Source organism: Osmia bicornis, chromosome 12 (genome assembly GCF_907164935.1).
Source record: "Osmia bicornis bicornis chromosome 12, iOsmBic2.1, whole genome shotgun sequence".
NCBI lineage: Eukaryota > Metazoa > Arthropoda > Insecta > Hymenoptera > Megachilidae > Osmia > Osmia bicornis.
In genome coordinates this window covers 1,339,943-1,357,704 of record NC_060227.1, presented here as the reverse complement: position 1 = coordinate 1,357,704, position 17,762 = coordinate 1,339,943, and the positions used below count along the sequence as shown (strand labels likewise).

At 34.3% G+C, this 17,762-nt stretch overlaps 2 protein-coding genes across 5 annotated transcripts; one reads left to right on the top strand and one right to left on the bottom strand.

Annotated features, from left to right (window-relative positions):
• Positions 1-141: 141 nt before the first annotated feature.
• On the top strand, positions 142-16,937 carry LOC114874957 (serine/threonine-protein kinase PLK1-like). 3 transcript variants are annotated; one of them, XM_029184747.2, is made up of 11 exons: positions 142-525; positions 677-1,203; positions 1,272-2,020; positions 2,146-2,420; positions 11,837-11,941; positions 12,451-12,567; positions 13,365-13,579; positions 13,770-14,199; positions 14,313-14,746; positions 15,290-15,423; positions 15,606-16,937. In XM_029184747.2, the coding sequence occupies exons 1-11, from the start codon at positions 337-339 to the stop codon at positions 15,947-15,949; spliced, it is 3,519 nt and encodes a 1,172-aa protein (XP_029040580.1). In that variant the 5' UTR covers positions 142-336; the 3' UTR covers positions 15,950-16,937. The 3 variants fall into 3 exon arrangements, with proteins under 3 accessions (XP_029040580.1, XP_029040581.1, XP_046144012.1); XM_029184748.2 differs by having other exon boundaries at positions 143-525; positions 15,293-15,423; XM_046288056.1 differs by lacking the exons at positions 142-525; positions 677-1,203; positions 1,272-2,020; positions 2,146-2,420 and adding an exon at positions 8,765-10,166.
• On the bottom strand, positions 3,637-7,282 carry LOC114874958 (pleckstrin homology domain-containing family M member 1). Of its 2 annotated transcripts, XM_029184750.2 has the most exons (4): positions 5,711-7,282; positions 5,457-5,614; positions 4,585-5,220; positions 3,637-4,495 (listed from the first exon to the last, which is right to left on the bottom strand). In XM_029184750.2, exons 1-4 carry the CDS (start codon positions 6,759-6,761, stop codon positions 4,328-4,330), a joined length of 2,013 nt encoding a protein of 670 aa, XP_029040583.2. In that variant the 5' UTR covers positions 6,762-7,282; the 3' UTR covers positions 3,637-4,327. The 2 variants fall into 2 exon arrangements, with proteins under 2 accessions (XP_029040583.2, XP_029040582.2); XM_029184749.2 differs by having other exon boundaries at positions 5,457-7,282.
• Positions 16,938-17,762: the final 825 nt, after the last annotated feature.

The following is a 17,762-nucleotide window of genomic DNA, read 5'->3' as shown; positions in this document are numbered from 1 at the left end:
TAATGTTGTATATGATATTATTTATATTATATTATAAAAATAAATTGAATTAATCAAATTAAATAATATTCGTGTAAAACAGAACATTACAAATAAAATGGTAGAGTAGTATACTGCAATTCACGAGAGATCAAGTTTAACACTAAGGTGGCAGCACCTAAAACATGCGTGTTTCGACTGGGCATGTAAACTATACAATTTAAAAGTTTTCATGTACAGTTTTTTATAATTTATAAAAAATTGACAAATGAAACGAAAATTGAAACGCTATTTCCATTATTCGGATCGCCAAATGAGTTAGAACTAACAGATGACTGCTAAACGTGCAGCCAAACGATGAATTATTTAAATAATTCAACAAGCAGTGGAGTGACTGGTGATTCTGGCCTTCAATTGAACAATGTTGAAGTGTTATATTCAAAAGTGCAAAGAGTTTACCTTAAACCACAGCATAAAGAGGAACGTCAACGCGAGCTTAGGGTTAATGTGGAAATACATGCAGGTCTCAGTCCAGTGTGTCGCAAGGTAAAATCAGCATACTGTTTAGTATTAACCTAATGTAATCTTCTAGTTTATTTTTTAATATTTGTATTATTACAAAACTTGAAATTAATTTCTAACAATTTTTTCAAAATGTTTTTGCTGTATCATAATACTTTATACCTTTATGTTACAGAGTTTATGTGTCTTATTGGCAGATGACGATGATCCATGTTTTCTTTATTCATTGTTTATCTCAGAAGATGATTTTAAAGTTTTAAAATCTCAACAGGGATTATTGGTAGATTTTGATAACTTTGCAACTCAATTAATACATCTATTAGAACAATGTCAAATATTACCATCAAACTTATCGAAAACACCACCAAAGTTTTTGTTATTATTAGCTGAAGAAAGTGGAGAATGGATATTTAAACTAGTTGAAACAAATAATTTTAAGCACTTGTGTCATTTAAGTTTAAATATATCACCAGCATGTGATTCTGATTTAAAAACTCATATGGCCATGAAAATTAAACATCTGAAAGAAAATATTCAACAACAGAATAGAGTGGCAGTTACATTGGAAACAAGATTAAATGAATTATCAAATCAAGTAGAAACAAAAACAAGAGAATTAGAACAGTTAGAACAAAAGTATAGAACAGAAAAGAACCAAATACAAATATCTTCTTCTGAACAAATAAGTTTAGAGAAAGACAGGTATGTAAAATCATACAGTGTACTTTTTCTGTTTTAAATGTTTAACGAACGTTATTAACATTTTGCAGATTCTCTAAGGCTCAATTAGAGTGGCAATGTCAAAGTGAAAAAGAAAAATTAGAAATAGAACGTAGACATACAGAAATGGTAAAACAGCTTCATACTGAACTTGCTGAATTACGTACCCAAAATTTAACATACAAAGACAAGCTATCTCTTCTTGAAGCAACAAATATAGAACAAATTAGACAATTACAAAATCTTGAGAAAGAACTTAATGTTGCTCAAAGAGATTTAAATTTATTGAAGAAACAAAATTCTAAATTGGATACAGATTATCATGAAAGAGATAAAATGGTAAATAGTTTAAAGACTAAAGTTGCTGTACTGGAGCAAGAACTGAAAGATAAAGGTATACTTATTAGTAAACATACGGAAATGTTAAAAACAGCAAAAGAACAAAAACAACATCTTGAAGATCTTTTGGCCGAAAAAGATGGTCAGTTGCAACGTAAACAAAATTCGTTGAGAAATTTAAGTGATGAGCTGGTTAAGGCTAATGAAATATTAACGAAGCTACAAAACGAACTTGCTTCAACTAAATCAAAATTAAAATTAAGAACTAGTATAGCTCTTGAACAAGAAAGGTTGTTAGATACTAAACAAAAAGAAGTTGGTCAATTAGAAAGTAAAATGGAAAGTTTAATAAAAGAAACGAAAGATGCAAAAACTGAAGCCGAGAATTTGAAAGAACAGCTTAAAATGCAACAAAATCAATTGGAAGAGAAAGAAAAGATAATAAAAAATAATGACAATGGTAAAGAGATAAGTTTTTTATATTATGAATATTTTCATTGATCAGCAGATTATTACACTATTAACCATTTATTTATTTAAACATTTTGCTTTTTATGATTAAAATGTATTATTATACTTTTCTAGTAATTAGTTGGTTGAATCGACGATTAGCAGACAATCAATCTCCGTTACAAAGTGTAAATGCGGCAGCAGTAACCGTACCTTCTTCAATTCAGTTAACATTACCTAGAACGAATAAGTTAATCTCTACTAAGTATGAAACACGTACACCAGTGCCTAGTACAGTGCAACCAAATACATTTTCTGGATTCAGGAATCCAGTTGTACAAAATCCAAACATTAATCAAACTACACGAATGGCAGCAAGATCAATGGGTGTTGGTATTACGGATAGCACGGTAGGTGTATCAACATTTAATAAAAGCGGTCAAATCTCGAGTACCAGTACACCTTTGGAACGTATTAATTCGTTAAATAAGTTACCTGGAAATGTTGGAGGGTCATCCTCGATGCCTGCTATCGTAGAAAACAATAATCAAGCTGTACCATCAAATGGTACAAAAACTAAAAGTACAAGTGCTACGCTACAGGGTGGATTAAGAAGGGGAGGTTTGTCTGACAAACCAATTTTGCCATCTGCATATTTTCCCAAAACTTTACATTGATCAAATATGTGAGTAAAATTGCCAGTATATAGTATACAAATATCAAAGTTGTTATAAACGGACATTAGGTAAGTGAATATTTGAAGTTTAATGCTGAAATACAGTACAAAATATACACAGAGAATAGTAATATTAGAAAGAATTTTAGATATTATAACTTAGACATTTTTTTTTTTTAAGTTTATATACATACTTTCCTATATTTGAATTTTGAGTATTACAAATACGTTTAAAAGCATTATTATATCTCATGAGAGTATATTAATTATAATTATATAATTTTATTGTACATTGTTTTAAAAGCAATGAACTTTTTAGAAGTTTAGTACATTAATTAGATGCTTATTCTTAATATGAGTTAAATGAAAACTATATAACTTCGTACTTGGGTCAATTACATTAATATTCATAAAGAAAATCGTATAATTCAAAAACGATAAACATGCGTAACAAAACATTTAATATTTTCTTCCAAAATTAAAGAATTACTTTAATTCGTGAATATAAAATTGTAAAGCATGTTCATTTATAAATAAGTACCTGGTAACATTTCAATTACAGAGATTAAAGACTACATAATTATTATATTTATTATAAATCTTTTGAAATTTTTGAGCGAATAAATAGTTAGGGTAAAGGAAATTAAAGTGCCTTATTAATACAGGTTAGACTAGAAAAGTTCATTCCATTTTAAATCTAAAATATGATAAAATAGTTGGATAATACAATATACTTTATATGTCTAGCATTTTTATTTAGTATTATTTAGTAACGAACATAACATGAATGAACAACTTTAAAGAAATATATAATTTTAAATCATATAGAATAAAATATATTAGTTACAGAGATAGAACAATTTAATTGTTTAAAGATCTCTTAATGTATTTTATTTAATATTTTACAAGCATGAATTAATTATATAAATTTTTACTAGATATTTTTTATTTTTAGAAATATTATGAATTATTTCTAGTCTACAAGGTATACTTGATATTTCGTATTTTTCCAATAATATACAATGATACAAATTTCATTGAATGCAGAAGACTACTTTTGTGTATTTTGATTACATTAGTAGGAAGTGTAATAGAAATGTATGCTGCTCAAAGTTCATTAACAATAATATTAAAATTTTCTAACTGTGGACCAGTATATACAAATCTGAATTACTATTTACATTTCAAAATGTTAGAGAGAATAGTTTTAAAATATATACAAACTGGGTGTCTCTGAACCATAAAGTATAGCGAGTTACATTACGCGAAAAAATATGACAGCAGTATTAAATAGAATACATATAAAATAGTTTGACAAATATATTTTACTACTTTTTGTACATAAAATTTTAATAAAATGTATATTACACGATCATACATATTTCTTATACACATTTTAAATCTTATCCCTACAAAAATTAGTATCAAGTACAAAATGTAAAGTTATTAAATATATATGAATAAACCAGACAACCATATACAATGGAAATAACGAGTATTTACATATTAATATCATTAGATAATATTTATATGACATAGATATAATGTATCCGTGAATTTTACAAAAATAAATTTTAATAAAAATATCCAAAAAAAATACAGAATACCTAAATAATTTAAGAACAATAACATATATTATATTTATTGAGTTGTATTATTTGAAGTTGTAGGTGCACTGTTCACTGATAATTCGGTACGTCCCACATCTAAGAGTGGAAGATCCATTCGCTTGCGTCTACGTTCACATTTTGGACAGGGTTTATTAGCATTTAAACATTCTGCATGAAACACAGCATTACATGCTCCACACTAAAATTATTTGACATTTCAAAAATTGTTAATCTAATAATTATGTGTAATTTTTGTATTATATGTAAGAAAAAGGAATATTAACTTACTCTATACGTAGATTCCATATCAAAAGGATAAATGACTTTTGGATTATTGCAAATTTCACATATAAAACCCTTCTGACTACAGAGCCAACAGTTTATAACATGATTTCTTGCAAACTCTACTACCTTCTGTAACTGTTGTGCAAGAGTTCCATTAGGTATATCAAGCAGGTCGGAAACAGAGTACTGATGAACATGTTCGTACAAATAGTCTCTTGGAGCAACTTTTCTTTGTAACGATTCAATTATAGGTTCACGACAAGTGAATAAATAAGCTCTCAGTAAATTTAATTGAATCCTTAATGATTGCAATTGAGCCATAGTATCTACCGCCATATAAATTCGTGGATTTATACTTTTAAGATCTAGCAATGTCGGACAATCATGTAAATATGTAGCAGCATTATTGCATACAGGGTAACGTTTTAAATCCCAATTATGGATTACTCGGGATGGAATAATATATTCATTTTGTGACATACACTTTGAACAGTAATAACTGCCAGAGTATGAACAAACATGTGCTTTTGAAAAAGTCATACCAATTGCATGACCGCACTCCAAGCAGCTATAATTCTGTACATCCAAACCTTTTTCTCTGGGAAGTCTTTTCAGTTGGTCATCAAAGTTTATTACAACCTACAATTAAGTACAAAAGGTATAGCAGAGTAAAATGATCAAAAGTGCCCTTGAGCCAATTTTAGGAAAATCGCTATTTCTATTTTACCCCGTAACTACCCGCCCGATTGAGATACAGAGTTGAAATGTATTACCAAGTAAAATCGGCTCAAAGGAACTTTTGACCATTTTATCCTGCTATACCCTTTATTGTTATTTATATAATAAATTACACTTATGATTACTTTCAGTTATACCTTTTCTGATTGAACTTTGGTTCCATCATCAGTAGGCTGCCTTTTAGGATATTTCTTCAAAAATTCCTGAAGATCTGGCACTGATGTATTTCCAGCTGTATGATAACTTTGAATAATTGCATCGTATGTAGGTCCTTCGGCTGGGGTTCGAGGCGCATCTGTTTTAGATTCATGAGATACTATAGATGAAGTTAAAGAAGAGTCGCAATCTTCGTACGACGTAGACCATCCCAATCTTCCAATTAATGAATTACCTACTGCAGTTGCAGCAACATCATGTGAACTTTCATGATTTTGTGCGATCGACGAGTCCTCAATGTTAGTAACTTTATTAATTTCTACATTAATTTTTGGGCTACTATTATTTGAAATTTCATTTTCCACTTCTTGTTTTTCTTCTTCTTGTACATTTTGCTCTTCTTCCTCTTTTAACGGCGGAGTATTTCTTGAATTATTAGCAAAATGTTCTATACCAATATTGTTTGATTTCTTATTAGTTAATATAATTTTTAAAGCTTCATCTTCTATTATGTTAGCCACATTATTAAGAGCAGATTGCGATGAATTGAATGAACCTAAACTACCTATTGAACTAGCTGTTTCAACTTCATCAAAATTCTCACCATCTGGCAATTCAGTTGTTATTGTTTTTGCAATATCTACTGCACTAAATACTGGACAAGATTTCATTGGTGGTGACCATATGCCTGCTAACAAAAGAGGGGTATTTGACCAGAAATTTAAAAGGCTACTATTACATGCAACTTCAAAATGAATGTAATCTAGATTTTCAATTAGTCTCTGCGCAACTTCCACAAAATCTGTGTCTCTAATAAATGCAGAGCGATTATAATATGGTTTCAAGGCTGAATTATCTTTTCTTATAGAATAAAAGTAGCTAGCTAGAAGACCCTCATTTAATGCCAATCTTATCCAAGCTCTGCAATATCCAACTTCTGTGGTAAGTTGACTAAACGACTGAATTTGGTCTATGATCTGCCGATGAGAAAATACTAACAGCGGGCCCCAAAAACTTGGTTGTGGTACAGCATCAAAATCTGGACCACTCAGGACTTCTGTTACTCTATTTAAAAGGCTATCTTTCAAGCCGTGTAAAAACACAGCTTCTAAAACAGAGCACAAAGTCATAGTCTCCTCGCAATTGCTAACTATACCATCGTCTTCCACTCCTGGTGCACTCTGCATTTCCATCACAACAGTGTTTAACTGCTTTTGCAACGATTCTTTGACTAATATGTCTCTTTTGTTTGTCAGAGAATTGACTGTTTTCAAAAACGAATTCATCTTTTTCAATTTGATGTTCCACAAGAACTGTAGCTGCGTTGCTGTAGCTTCTTCTTTTAAGCATTTTCGCACTCGTAGTTATGAAAAGAGTTACCTAAATCTTACAAGGTAACTCGATGCGTTCATTAACCGCGGTAACACAACGTAGCAGATATTGATACGTTTATACGATTCAACCATTACGCTGATACTGGCAAAGAAACAAGGAAGTACCGCTGAAAGGAATGTGAATCACAGATAAGAAAGGCACGCGAACTTCGAACCAGTAATGATGCATGTCAACGTTATCTTTCTTATTAAATATATGAGAAGTAGGTTACATCACATAAAAACAAAACATTATAATCAATGTAATATATATATATCGTTGAATTTTGAAACTTTAAATTCTTGTCACAAGTAAGTTTCAACAAAACTGGTTTTCTACTTGTTATGTTGTATTTGACAAAATGTTTTCTCGATATGAATCGAACATGATTCAACAGCAATTTCTGTCATTTTATTCTTTCTTTGACATTAGTACAGATCGAAACGATAGATTGCGCTACGATATACATATATTACATATATCGACAGGTGGTGTTTAGAAATATTTGACTTTTTTTGTAAATCAATTAAAAATTTGTGAGATAAGATGAAACAGAAGTACAAATGAAGAATGTGAAAAGCACACTCGTAAGATTAGAGAAACGTATTGGGAATACATTGCAATAATTATTTTATGAAAAACTTTTTATTAAATTTTCGGATTTTTGAATCCTTATTCGCCATTCGAGGGTTAAATGCTTATATTGTGGTAGTCAGCCTGTAAAACACATGACAATTGTTACTTTAGATTTTATAAGCAAGTCTTTCCTTGCTTTACCGTTTCTATATTTAGATATGCACTTAGCGCATCTCAAATGTTGGAACAGGTATATCGTGTGTGAATGACCGAATACGCATGATGGGACGGTGCGTGTTCTCCGTTTGACGGCGGTGAAGTTCTGGTATGAGAGAGAAGAGAGAAAGAGACGCCACAACAGAAGTGAACAAGTAGAAAGAAGCAGGTAGATTGAACACGAGACAACGAAGCAAATAGTAGAATCAGGGCCGTACCATGGTCAATACATATTGTCAATGCCATCAATATTTATTAACAAACTGAATTTGTCTCCTACGTTTAACATTTATTGACAATTCATTTAATTTTAATTTAAAATATTTTGATTTTCATCAAACCATTTTATTAGAGACTATCGCTAATATTTTTAAGGAATTTTCCTACTTATCTAATTAAAAATACTTGTTTTAAGTACTTGGAATTATAGATTGCAAAAGTAAGCCAAACTTACAAAACATATGCAACGTTGTTAACGTAAAGTTAAATGTGTAATTTTTAAATGAAAGAATTTCATATATTGGAAAAATAGTTAAAATTTAAAAAATAATATGAGATACAAAGTTACATTAAAATAAAGTGATAATAATGCATTGTTTAATATTTCGTACGTATATTGTATTGAGAAAGCGTCGGGAAATATTTGAAGAAATTTACAAGTATCTGATATTTCAGGCATTCATGAGAATCCCTATGTATTTCTAATTAAAACAACTTCCTTTCTACGAATAAAAGAACAGTGGACTGACTCTCGTATTTCCTTTTTACATGACATTAGAAACAATGAACTTTCTCACGATTTATCACCGTATACGAGAATTTCTGTTGTTTTGTACTTATTAAAATACACAACCGAGCAAGTAAATCATATAAATCATATTTAAAAAATCGTATTCTGTCTTATTTGGTTAGGTTTTACGTATAATTACATATTTATATATAAATATTTTATTCTATTTTAAATATTTTAAAGTTATTCGCAAGAATGTTAGAATTTTCGAAGTTAATTTGAGGTTAGTCTTTACACTAAGAATAAATCATACCATTATTCTTGTCACGGCTTACTCTTTTGAACCCGCAAAGTTTTTTTTGGTATTTCTTTCTAAGAAATATTAATTTCATTCATTCAAGATGTCCGTTAAGGTTAGGTATATTTACCCCTATTCAAGTGTTAAAAATACATAATTAAGCTCATGAAAATTTAAAAGTTGTATTCGATAATGCAGCGCGCAGAAAAAAAATGTCGAAACATTAGCATTTAATGTAAGAAAAATGTCAAGGCGAATAGATTTTATTGACGGCACTGAGGGTTCAGGTGGCGACAGTGGTGGAGGGGACTAGAGGCCGAGGGTGTCGACGTCGAGTTGATGCGCGCGGAATAGTGACGGTTCGACTGGTGAACGAGATGGTTGGGGTCAGAGTGTCGTTGGTTAGTGAACGATAAGAAAACGCGTGCATTGTCTTAATCGCACTGTCGCACATTTTTCTATATAAATTCTTCTTTGGAATTTGAACGATCGTTCAATCTGTAGTAATCCGTGTTTAATGGTACGACGCCGTTATCGAACAATCCCACAGTGCACATGTATCATGGATGTCAAGGAGATAGGCGTCGTCTGTTAAATGCCAAATTCTAATATGACATCTCGCGTAACGGCACGATACAAAATCATAGCGGATAAATGTGATGCGAGAAAACAGAGAGTAAAGTGTGTTGAATAATTGATTTTTCAAGAAAAAGTACAAATAATTGTATTGTAACATCGCCGTTAGAGATGTTACCTTCGAACACGCTCGAGGTGGAAATTGGAAGTCTGTCGCCTCCGAGAGAATACGAAACGACCAATAATAGTTTCTTCCTAGAGACGATGCCTAGTGACTTGCATACCGAAACGGTAGCTTGCCGTTTGTTAGACACAGGAGTCGTTGCTCGGTGTCACGAGGAAAGCAACGACACGAGCAAAGCCATCCCTGAGACCGAGTCCCTGAAAAAGATGGTCGAATCAGCCGTCGGTAACAGCAGGTCCGTCAACGATCGACCGCGTCAGAGTTTTTCCAAGAGTTCCGCGTCTCTGCAAAGTTTAATTCGTAGAAAAAGTCGAAAACACGGTGCATCCTCGTTGCCATTGGACGTTGAAGTGTCTTCGTACTCGTCGCATCCTAGCTGCCATATCGACACAGCCAAAACGAATGATGCTGTACCTTATAGAAACGAGGAGGAAACTTACACGGCCACGCGTACATCCACGCTTATTTACGCGTCCAGAGGAGACAACGTCCAGGATGTCTCCTCGTCGACGAACAATGTCGCGACACTCACCACGACCAGCAATACGAGTAACGTTACTTCCTCGGCGAGCGGAAGTCGTGTCGGTAATACAGCCTCTTCTTTGATAAGAACGACCAGCGCGATCACGGCCGAGCCGTCCGCGACTTCGTGGAACAATTCCGCGGAAGAAGAATTAGATTACGTCGTCGATCCGGTTCAAGGGAACGCTTATTACAAAGGACAGTTGCTTGGGAAGGTAAGCAAAAAGGAACACTTGTCTTATTTTTTACTATCTCATTAGACCCCTGTGGCTCGGGGGATTAGAATACGGCCACGGTATCCCCTGCCTGTCGTAAGAGGCGACTAAAAGGGGACACACACACACAGAGACTCAAGCAAAAATTGTAAAAGTATGGCAAATGTATGAAACAATGTAAAATGCAAAAGGGAATGAGATTTGAAAAAAGGCGCGCAAAGCGCGCGTGGCCGAAAATGTTCGTTGGGCAAAAGGGGACAGTAAAAGTCCCTAAAGTACGCCGTCCAGAGGAAACGGGATGTAAAAATGCATTCTTTTTTTCCGAAGCGGGAAAAATTAAAGTAAAGTAAAGTACTATCTCATTAATTTTATTAGTGCTGAGTTAAATATTATTTGAAATAGTAAATATATACTGTCTACCAATCACAAGAAGTCTCATGAGAACAACGTAATCTGATTCGTTGCACCCTGGCTCGGCGACGTATGATTGGTCGACGCGGTCACATCTCCAATCAGGCTCCTGTAAAACCATGTAAAACTAAAGAGTCAGTCTATGTGTGCGTAATATCTTCTCTTACCCCTGTCCCTTCCGACGAGACTTCTTGTGATCGATGGACAGTTACTGGCAGAATGATTTCGCGACATCTGGTAAGCGACATTCAAAGGAGATTCCATAAATGTCTGAAGACCATCGATGCATATCCGTAGGTATCGATTCACTGACTCACGGCTGGTAGGAAATATTCTTTAGCTGGGGTTTAGCTGGTGACGAATTGGTCAAAATGGTCACTGGTTTGGAGGGCTTGCTTTGCGCGGGTTCTCGTTGCCGGGAAAGAGAAAGAGAGACAGATTATTTCTCAAAGGATGCACTCTCGAAGTGTACATCCTCTTGCTCGAGAAAACCGGTCGCTGTTTCGTCATCTCGATTATCCGCACTAGCTCGAAGTTAGAAATCGAGCCTTCCATTAATATTAATATCTTTGAAATTAGGATTTTGTTAGGGCCTCCTTCCTCTATATCGTCATATTCCCTAGGGAAAACTAGCATGCTCGGTGATGTACATTATACACCCTTGATGTTACACATACACGTCAGTGACACCTTGTAGCTTTCACCGATTGCCACTTGGCTTGCACACGTGTGTTCGGTGCAACAACCGCGAGGATAAATTCAACGGATGGGCCTCTTCCTCTCTTTTCTTTCTTCCTTCTTATCCGTTCCTTTTTCTCGTTCACTTCCCTTTTTTCACCATAGACAATTCACATGCGCGGTTCTCATCATTTCTATGCAGGATGCAGTTCCTTAAGTCTATTAAATTAATTTCATAGACGGTGCTTCCCTGGGAATCCGTGTTCTACCTTAAATTATATAAAGAGTACAAATGTATATAATCTAATTAAATTCCCAATAATTTGCTGCTTTGAATTGTTATATACCGGACACATTAACATTCTTTCTCATCCGACCCTTATGTTTGTGATGTAAGATGTCGATATATGACTTTGCAACAAATTTTAAAACAATTTTTCGTTTTACAATGAAACTCCTAATGGTTCGAACGAAAAATTCAGCGTGGGACTTACACGCCAGATAAACGGTTCCCATTGTACATATTGTTTTATGTGAATTGCTTCGTTGTTATTTATGCATATTTTCCCTATTACTTTCAGGGTGGATTCGCCAAGGTTTTTTTAATGACTGACGTTAGCAATGGAAATGAATATGCATGCAAGATCATTCGAAAAAATCGGATGCAGAAGATTCACATGCAAAAGGTAGGATATTTTTGGTACTAATTTTTTAAATTTCTATAAATTTCTTTTTCATTTTTATTGGACGATACTTTTATTACAGACAGGATTGGATTAAGATTTCTAGGGCCCCGGAACTATTAAACTTTCGAAATCTTCCTTAGATGTTAAACTTGGTTAAAAAATTGAAATTTATTCTAAATTAAATTGTATAATATTTAATCGCAAATAGAAAAAATAATAAAAAAATCGGAACTCCCGTAAAATGGGGTCCGGAGTTGTAGCCTTTTCCCTTTTCTTTAAATTTCTTAATCTTAAATTTCATTTTTCGATTGATAACTTTTTTTCAATAATTCCTTCATTTTTAAATTATTATTTACAATTATTGTAAATAACATTAATTTCTCATTTAATTCATTCTATTGAACGTTTATAAACGGATTAAATCCTGCACAGGCTATCGTTATGATAATTTATTTAAGTTTTACAGGTGGGAACAAATGATCCCGACAATAATGATCTATTCCTTATAGATCGCTCGTGAGATAATGATTCACAAAGAGCTGAACCACGCGAACGTAGTTCAACTCCATCACTACTTTGAGGATAACCTTAACGTGTATATGCTTCTGGAAGCCTGTCCTCGAAAGGTATCGTATACGTACACTCGCGATCAAATCAGGCTTCCCTAGGAAAAATTCTGATGTCCTACATTTTCTCCATTCCCCATAGGTACATCCAGAAAAATGACAGCGTATGGAATGGTGGTTCGGCCATTTGACTTTTGCGTAAATGTTTACGCGGGAAAATTTGAATTGCTATTTAGTTGTATACTAACAATTAAAAATTATATCGTTTCTACTAATTAAAAATAATATTAAATTATCGTCGAAATTACGATTTTGAAAATTTCTGCTCTCCCTCTGTCTTTATATTTTCTCTAGTGAAGCCTGATTTGATTGCGACTGTACTTACCTACCTGTTTCCAACGATACGTTCTCTCTATAGATTCGCAAGAATTTCCCAACCTTTTCCTTTCGAGCCGAGCTAACATCTAATCCTAGTTGTACGCGTGTGTGTGTTCGAAGAATGAAAAGAAGTTCGCTTACCTGTTAAAGTAACTTCGTCAGATACATCAGCGAAAGCTGAAAGGTACCAGCTTACGTCCAACCAAGAGTTTACGGCTCGTTTAAAGAAATAGTTTTCCCTAGCAAAGAAGTTCAGTCCCAAGCGTTTCATCGAATATTTACTGTATTAATTCTTCAATACTTAATTATCAGCCAGTTTGTATATTTATTTATTTTAATAAAATTTCATACACGATTTTGATGCGATAACAAAATGACAGGATAATGAAATATCTGACAGTACGGTTAATCTTTTATTAAATTATTTATACTGGTCCATTCTATTTTCGCACAGAAATCATGTCACCTTTGTTTGACAGAGTTTGATGCACGTGTTGAAGTACCGTGGCAAAGTCACAGAACCGGAAGCACGGTATTACATGAGACAAATGGTGACCGGCGTTGCGTACATCCACTCCCAGAAAGTTGTTCATCGGGATTTGAAGCCAGGTAACATGTTCCTATCGGATCGTATGATCGTGAAAATTGGAGACTTCGGGCTGGCAACGAGGCTCGATGGACAATGTAGACGAGTGTAAGTGTTCGTGTACTTATTATATAGGTACGTCGTAGAAACGCTCCTAGTGCTTTCTTAGCACGGATGCGCCAGAAATCCCACACCCCGCATTGCTGAACATTATGTATATTTGTGCACGCTATAGAATAGCAAACGACTAAAATGTTGGTACATGTATAAAATAGAAATAATCCATTTGTATGGACAGGACAATATGCGGGACACCGAATTACATTGCACCGGAAGTGTTGTATAAACAAGCGTACAGTTACGAAGCGGATGTTTGGGCGCTTGGGTGCATACTTTACGCCCTGCTGGTAGGGCAACCACCTTTCGACACTGCGACATTGAAGGAAATTTACGCAAGGATATGTAATAATAATTATCGAGAGGTTGACGACACGATAGCAAGTCGAAGTGGACAGGATCTCATTAAATGGCTACTTCAACCGAATCCAGAGCTCAGACCATCCTTGGAAAGGGTTAAGGAACATGCTTATCTCACCAAGGAATACGTACCGACTTCCTTACCCCGTATCTCTTGCTTCCAAATGCCACCCACGTCTATTATCGACCCCATGTCGTCGCCCTCTGCTAACTCTACCACTTCTAGGAATCAAAAACTAAATAAAATTCAGGTGAAATAACAATGGCGTAGCATTTTATTTTATTGTTATCACAAAGTATATCTAAGATTTTTAATCATCAATTCTTATTATATAATAATATTGTTTTTTCAATTTATTTATAGGTTCATACAACGCAACAAATCCCGCAACAACCATCGCAACCGCAGTCACAACCACTGCAACAGCAGCACCAAATCAACCGATCTCAGAAAATTTTACGAAAAGAATCGAAAGTTATCAGTTGGTTAGCCAGAAAACTTCCAAAAGTCCCGAAATTCCGGCAAAGATTAAGCAGCGTTCTTTGTCCTGATCACAAGAAAATGGGATACATGGCACAAAGTATGCAAATGCATCAAGCATTAGAAACTTGCATTACAGAGATCAAGTGTAAGAATAAATTAACTAATCATCCACCAGTAAAAGACATTGTACCTCTGTTCATTACCAAGTGGATTGATTACTCGAACAAATACGGCCTAGGTTTTCAACTTTCTGATAAATCTGTTGGCGTTCTCTTCAATGATAACACGAAAATTAGTTACACACATGATAGAAGGTCGGTATCATTTGCCTTATCTATTTCCTTTTTTATTTAACTCTTTGCAGTGAATATGTTATAAAACCAACTATATTTATTCAAACAAAATGGTGCTTTTTAATCCTTTTGTAACTAAATTACTGTCCTCCGATCACAAAAAGTGCTATTAGTATAACGCAATATGATTGGTCGCGCCCCGCCTCTGCTCACGCATAACGACGGCCGTGATTGGTCGAAGCTCTTGTAACACGAGAGGGCCAGTCGATGTGTGCGTAGTATCCCCTCTTGCCTCTCTGCCGTCCAATGAGACATCTTGTGAACGGTGGACAGTAGTTCTTTTTAAAAATTTAGAATTTCTATATTGCAGTTTTTCTTTAATCGCTTAGACAAATATTAACCGAGTGCAATACAAAATACATACATGCTATTACACGTAAGAAAAAAGGATTAAGGAATGTTTTAATGTCAAATAAATAAATAAGAATCACACTGCAAGGAGTGGAAACATTTTTATTTCTATTTATACATTTAGATCGTTTTAAAATATTTCCTTTTGCAAAGAAGGGTGGAGTATGTGACAACTGATGACGAAGTAACAAGATATCATAGAGAAGAAGACATCCCAGTTGTTCTGCAAGAGAAACTTGAATTGCTACAGCATTTTACTCAGTATATGGATAAATTCATGACTGAAGGTAAATTATATTTCATATGATTTACCATTAATCTTTACCATTAATTAATATATTTAAAAAATATATTTTTGTATCTTTGTCATCATTAAAATATGAAAGTTAGCGAAAATTATATTTTTACTTTAACCCGGTTTTATTATTCCATCATTTTAAGAATATGGCATAAATTTTCAATTTTTAAGGTGGAGAGATTAAGAAACACCGAGCTGTGACAAAACAGTCGAAGAATGCTTGCGTGCCGCGAATGAGGAGATGGTTAAGAACTGATAAAACCATCGTAATGGAACTAACAGTACCTCTTTTGCAAGTGAATTTCTTCGAGGATCACACGAAATTGGTTGTCTCTCAGGAATCTCCCCGTAGAGGATATATAATAACGTATATAGACACTAGTAGACGCACATCTTCTTACTGGTTAAACGACATACGGGATTTTGGTTGTACCGCCGATCTCTATGATCGTTTGTATTACGTTTACAAAGTATCCAAAGAATTTGCCGAAATGCATAGCAATACAATCGCTTGACCGTCAAAGATACGTCGAAAAATGCGTTGTACATTGAAAGCTTGAAATTTTCTTTCTAAGAATGTCATGTCTGTTGCGTTAGCTGCACTCGTGTAACTTTAAAGAAATTTATTTCTTATTTTTATTGGGGAACGTAAAAGGAATACATTCAAACCGTTATTTTCTTTCAATAAATTTTCAAAGGTTAATTTGAAAGCATTTCGTCTCGAGATCATCTGGCAAAAGAACCATCAGTTTCGCAGACACTTGGCGGTCCCTGGCCCGAACTTGAAGCATCCAGGGAGACGAACGTACCTCTCCTACGCCTACAATATCAATTAGATAGTATATTTCCGATCATGTCTAGCAAAATTGATAAGCCACCGAGAGCATATTTTATTTGTTTTTGTATAAGTGATATACCGTGTACAAGAATTGTAATATTTGTGAGGATTTAGATATGGGTTGTCCAATTTTACGATCTCTGAATTGTTATGGTAAGCATAACGATAATGAATGTTAAATAATGAAGAATTACACCAAACCGTGTGACAGAATAGTTATTTTAATATTAAATTATAATAGCATAACACTATTTGTGATAAGTAGCGAAAGAAAAAATTTGTTAAAATAAAACACGTGTAATGCGTTTTAGAAAAAGAAAAATCATTTTTACAATGCCAAACGTTCATAATTCAAGTGCCTACTGAGTGCATGTGCGTGTGTGCAATATAAATTTAGACTGTCAATCCATTTATTGTAGAAAAGCTTGATTAGTTGAAGGAACACCGGAAATGTAATAGAGCCTAAGTTGGATGACCCTGTGATGACGTAAAGTATTTCAAACTGTATCTGTCGCTCCATGCTATTAATAATGAAATCGTAATGTTAAGTGAACCAGTCGAATTGACTTCGTCGAATGACCTGGCGCACATTAATTTTTGTTTTAGGAATTTTCCATTGTGGGAAATTGTTTATTGCTCTAAATACAGTGAGCTCTATAAGTAATTGAACATGTATGGTACTTTTTCAATGCAGATGTTATGAAGTGTATCTCTGTATCTCTACGTCCCTGCATCCCTGCATCCTTTACATCCCTGCATTCCTTACATCCCCGCATCCCTTACATCCCTGCATTCCTTACATCCCTCCATCCCTGCATCCTTTACATCACTGCATTCCTTACATCCCTCTAACCTTTACACCTCTGCTTCCCTTACATCCCTGCATTCCTTACACCCCTCCATCTCTTACATCCCTGCATCCCTTATATCACTCCATCCTTTACATCCCCCCATCCCTTATATCCCTCCATCCTTTACATCCCCCCAACCCTTACATCCCTGCATTCCGTCCATCCCTCGATCCTTTACATCTCTGCTTCCCTTACATCCCTCCATCCTTTACATCCCCCCAACCCTTACATCCCTGCATTCCGTCCATCCCTCGATCCTTTACATCTCTGCTTCCCTTACATCCCTTACATCCCTCCATCCTTTACATCTCTGCATCCCTTACATCCCTTATGTCCCTGCAACCCTTATAATAAATATATTACAAAAACTGTTCGAGTAAAGGTAAGTAATTATCGAATTTTTGCATTTTTTAATTTTTTAATTTTCATTTTTTGGCCCTCTAGCGGCAAAAATGTGAACTAAAATTTCGACCTCGAGTCAGCGCCATCTGGTTTTGGAAAAAGGAACTAAATCACGCTGAAATTTTGGCCCTCTAGCGGCAAAAATGTGAACTAAAATTTCGACCTCGAGTCAGCGCCATCTGGTTTTGGAAAAAGGAACTAAATCACGCTGAAATTTTGGCCCTCTAGCGGCAAAAA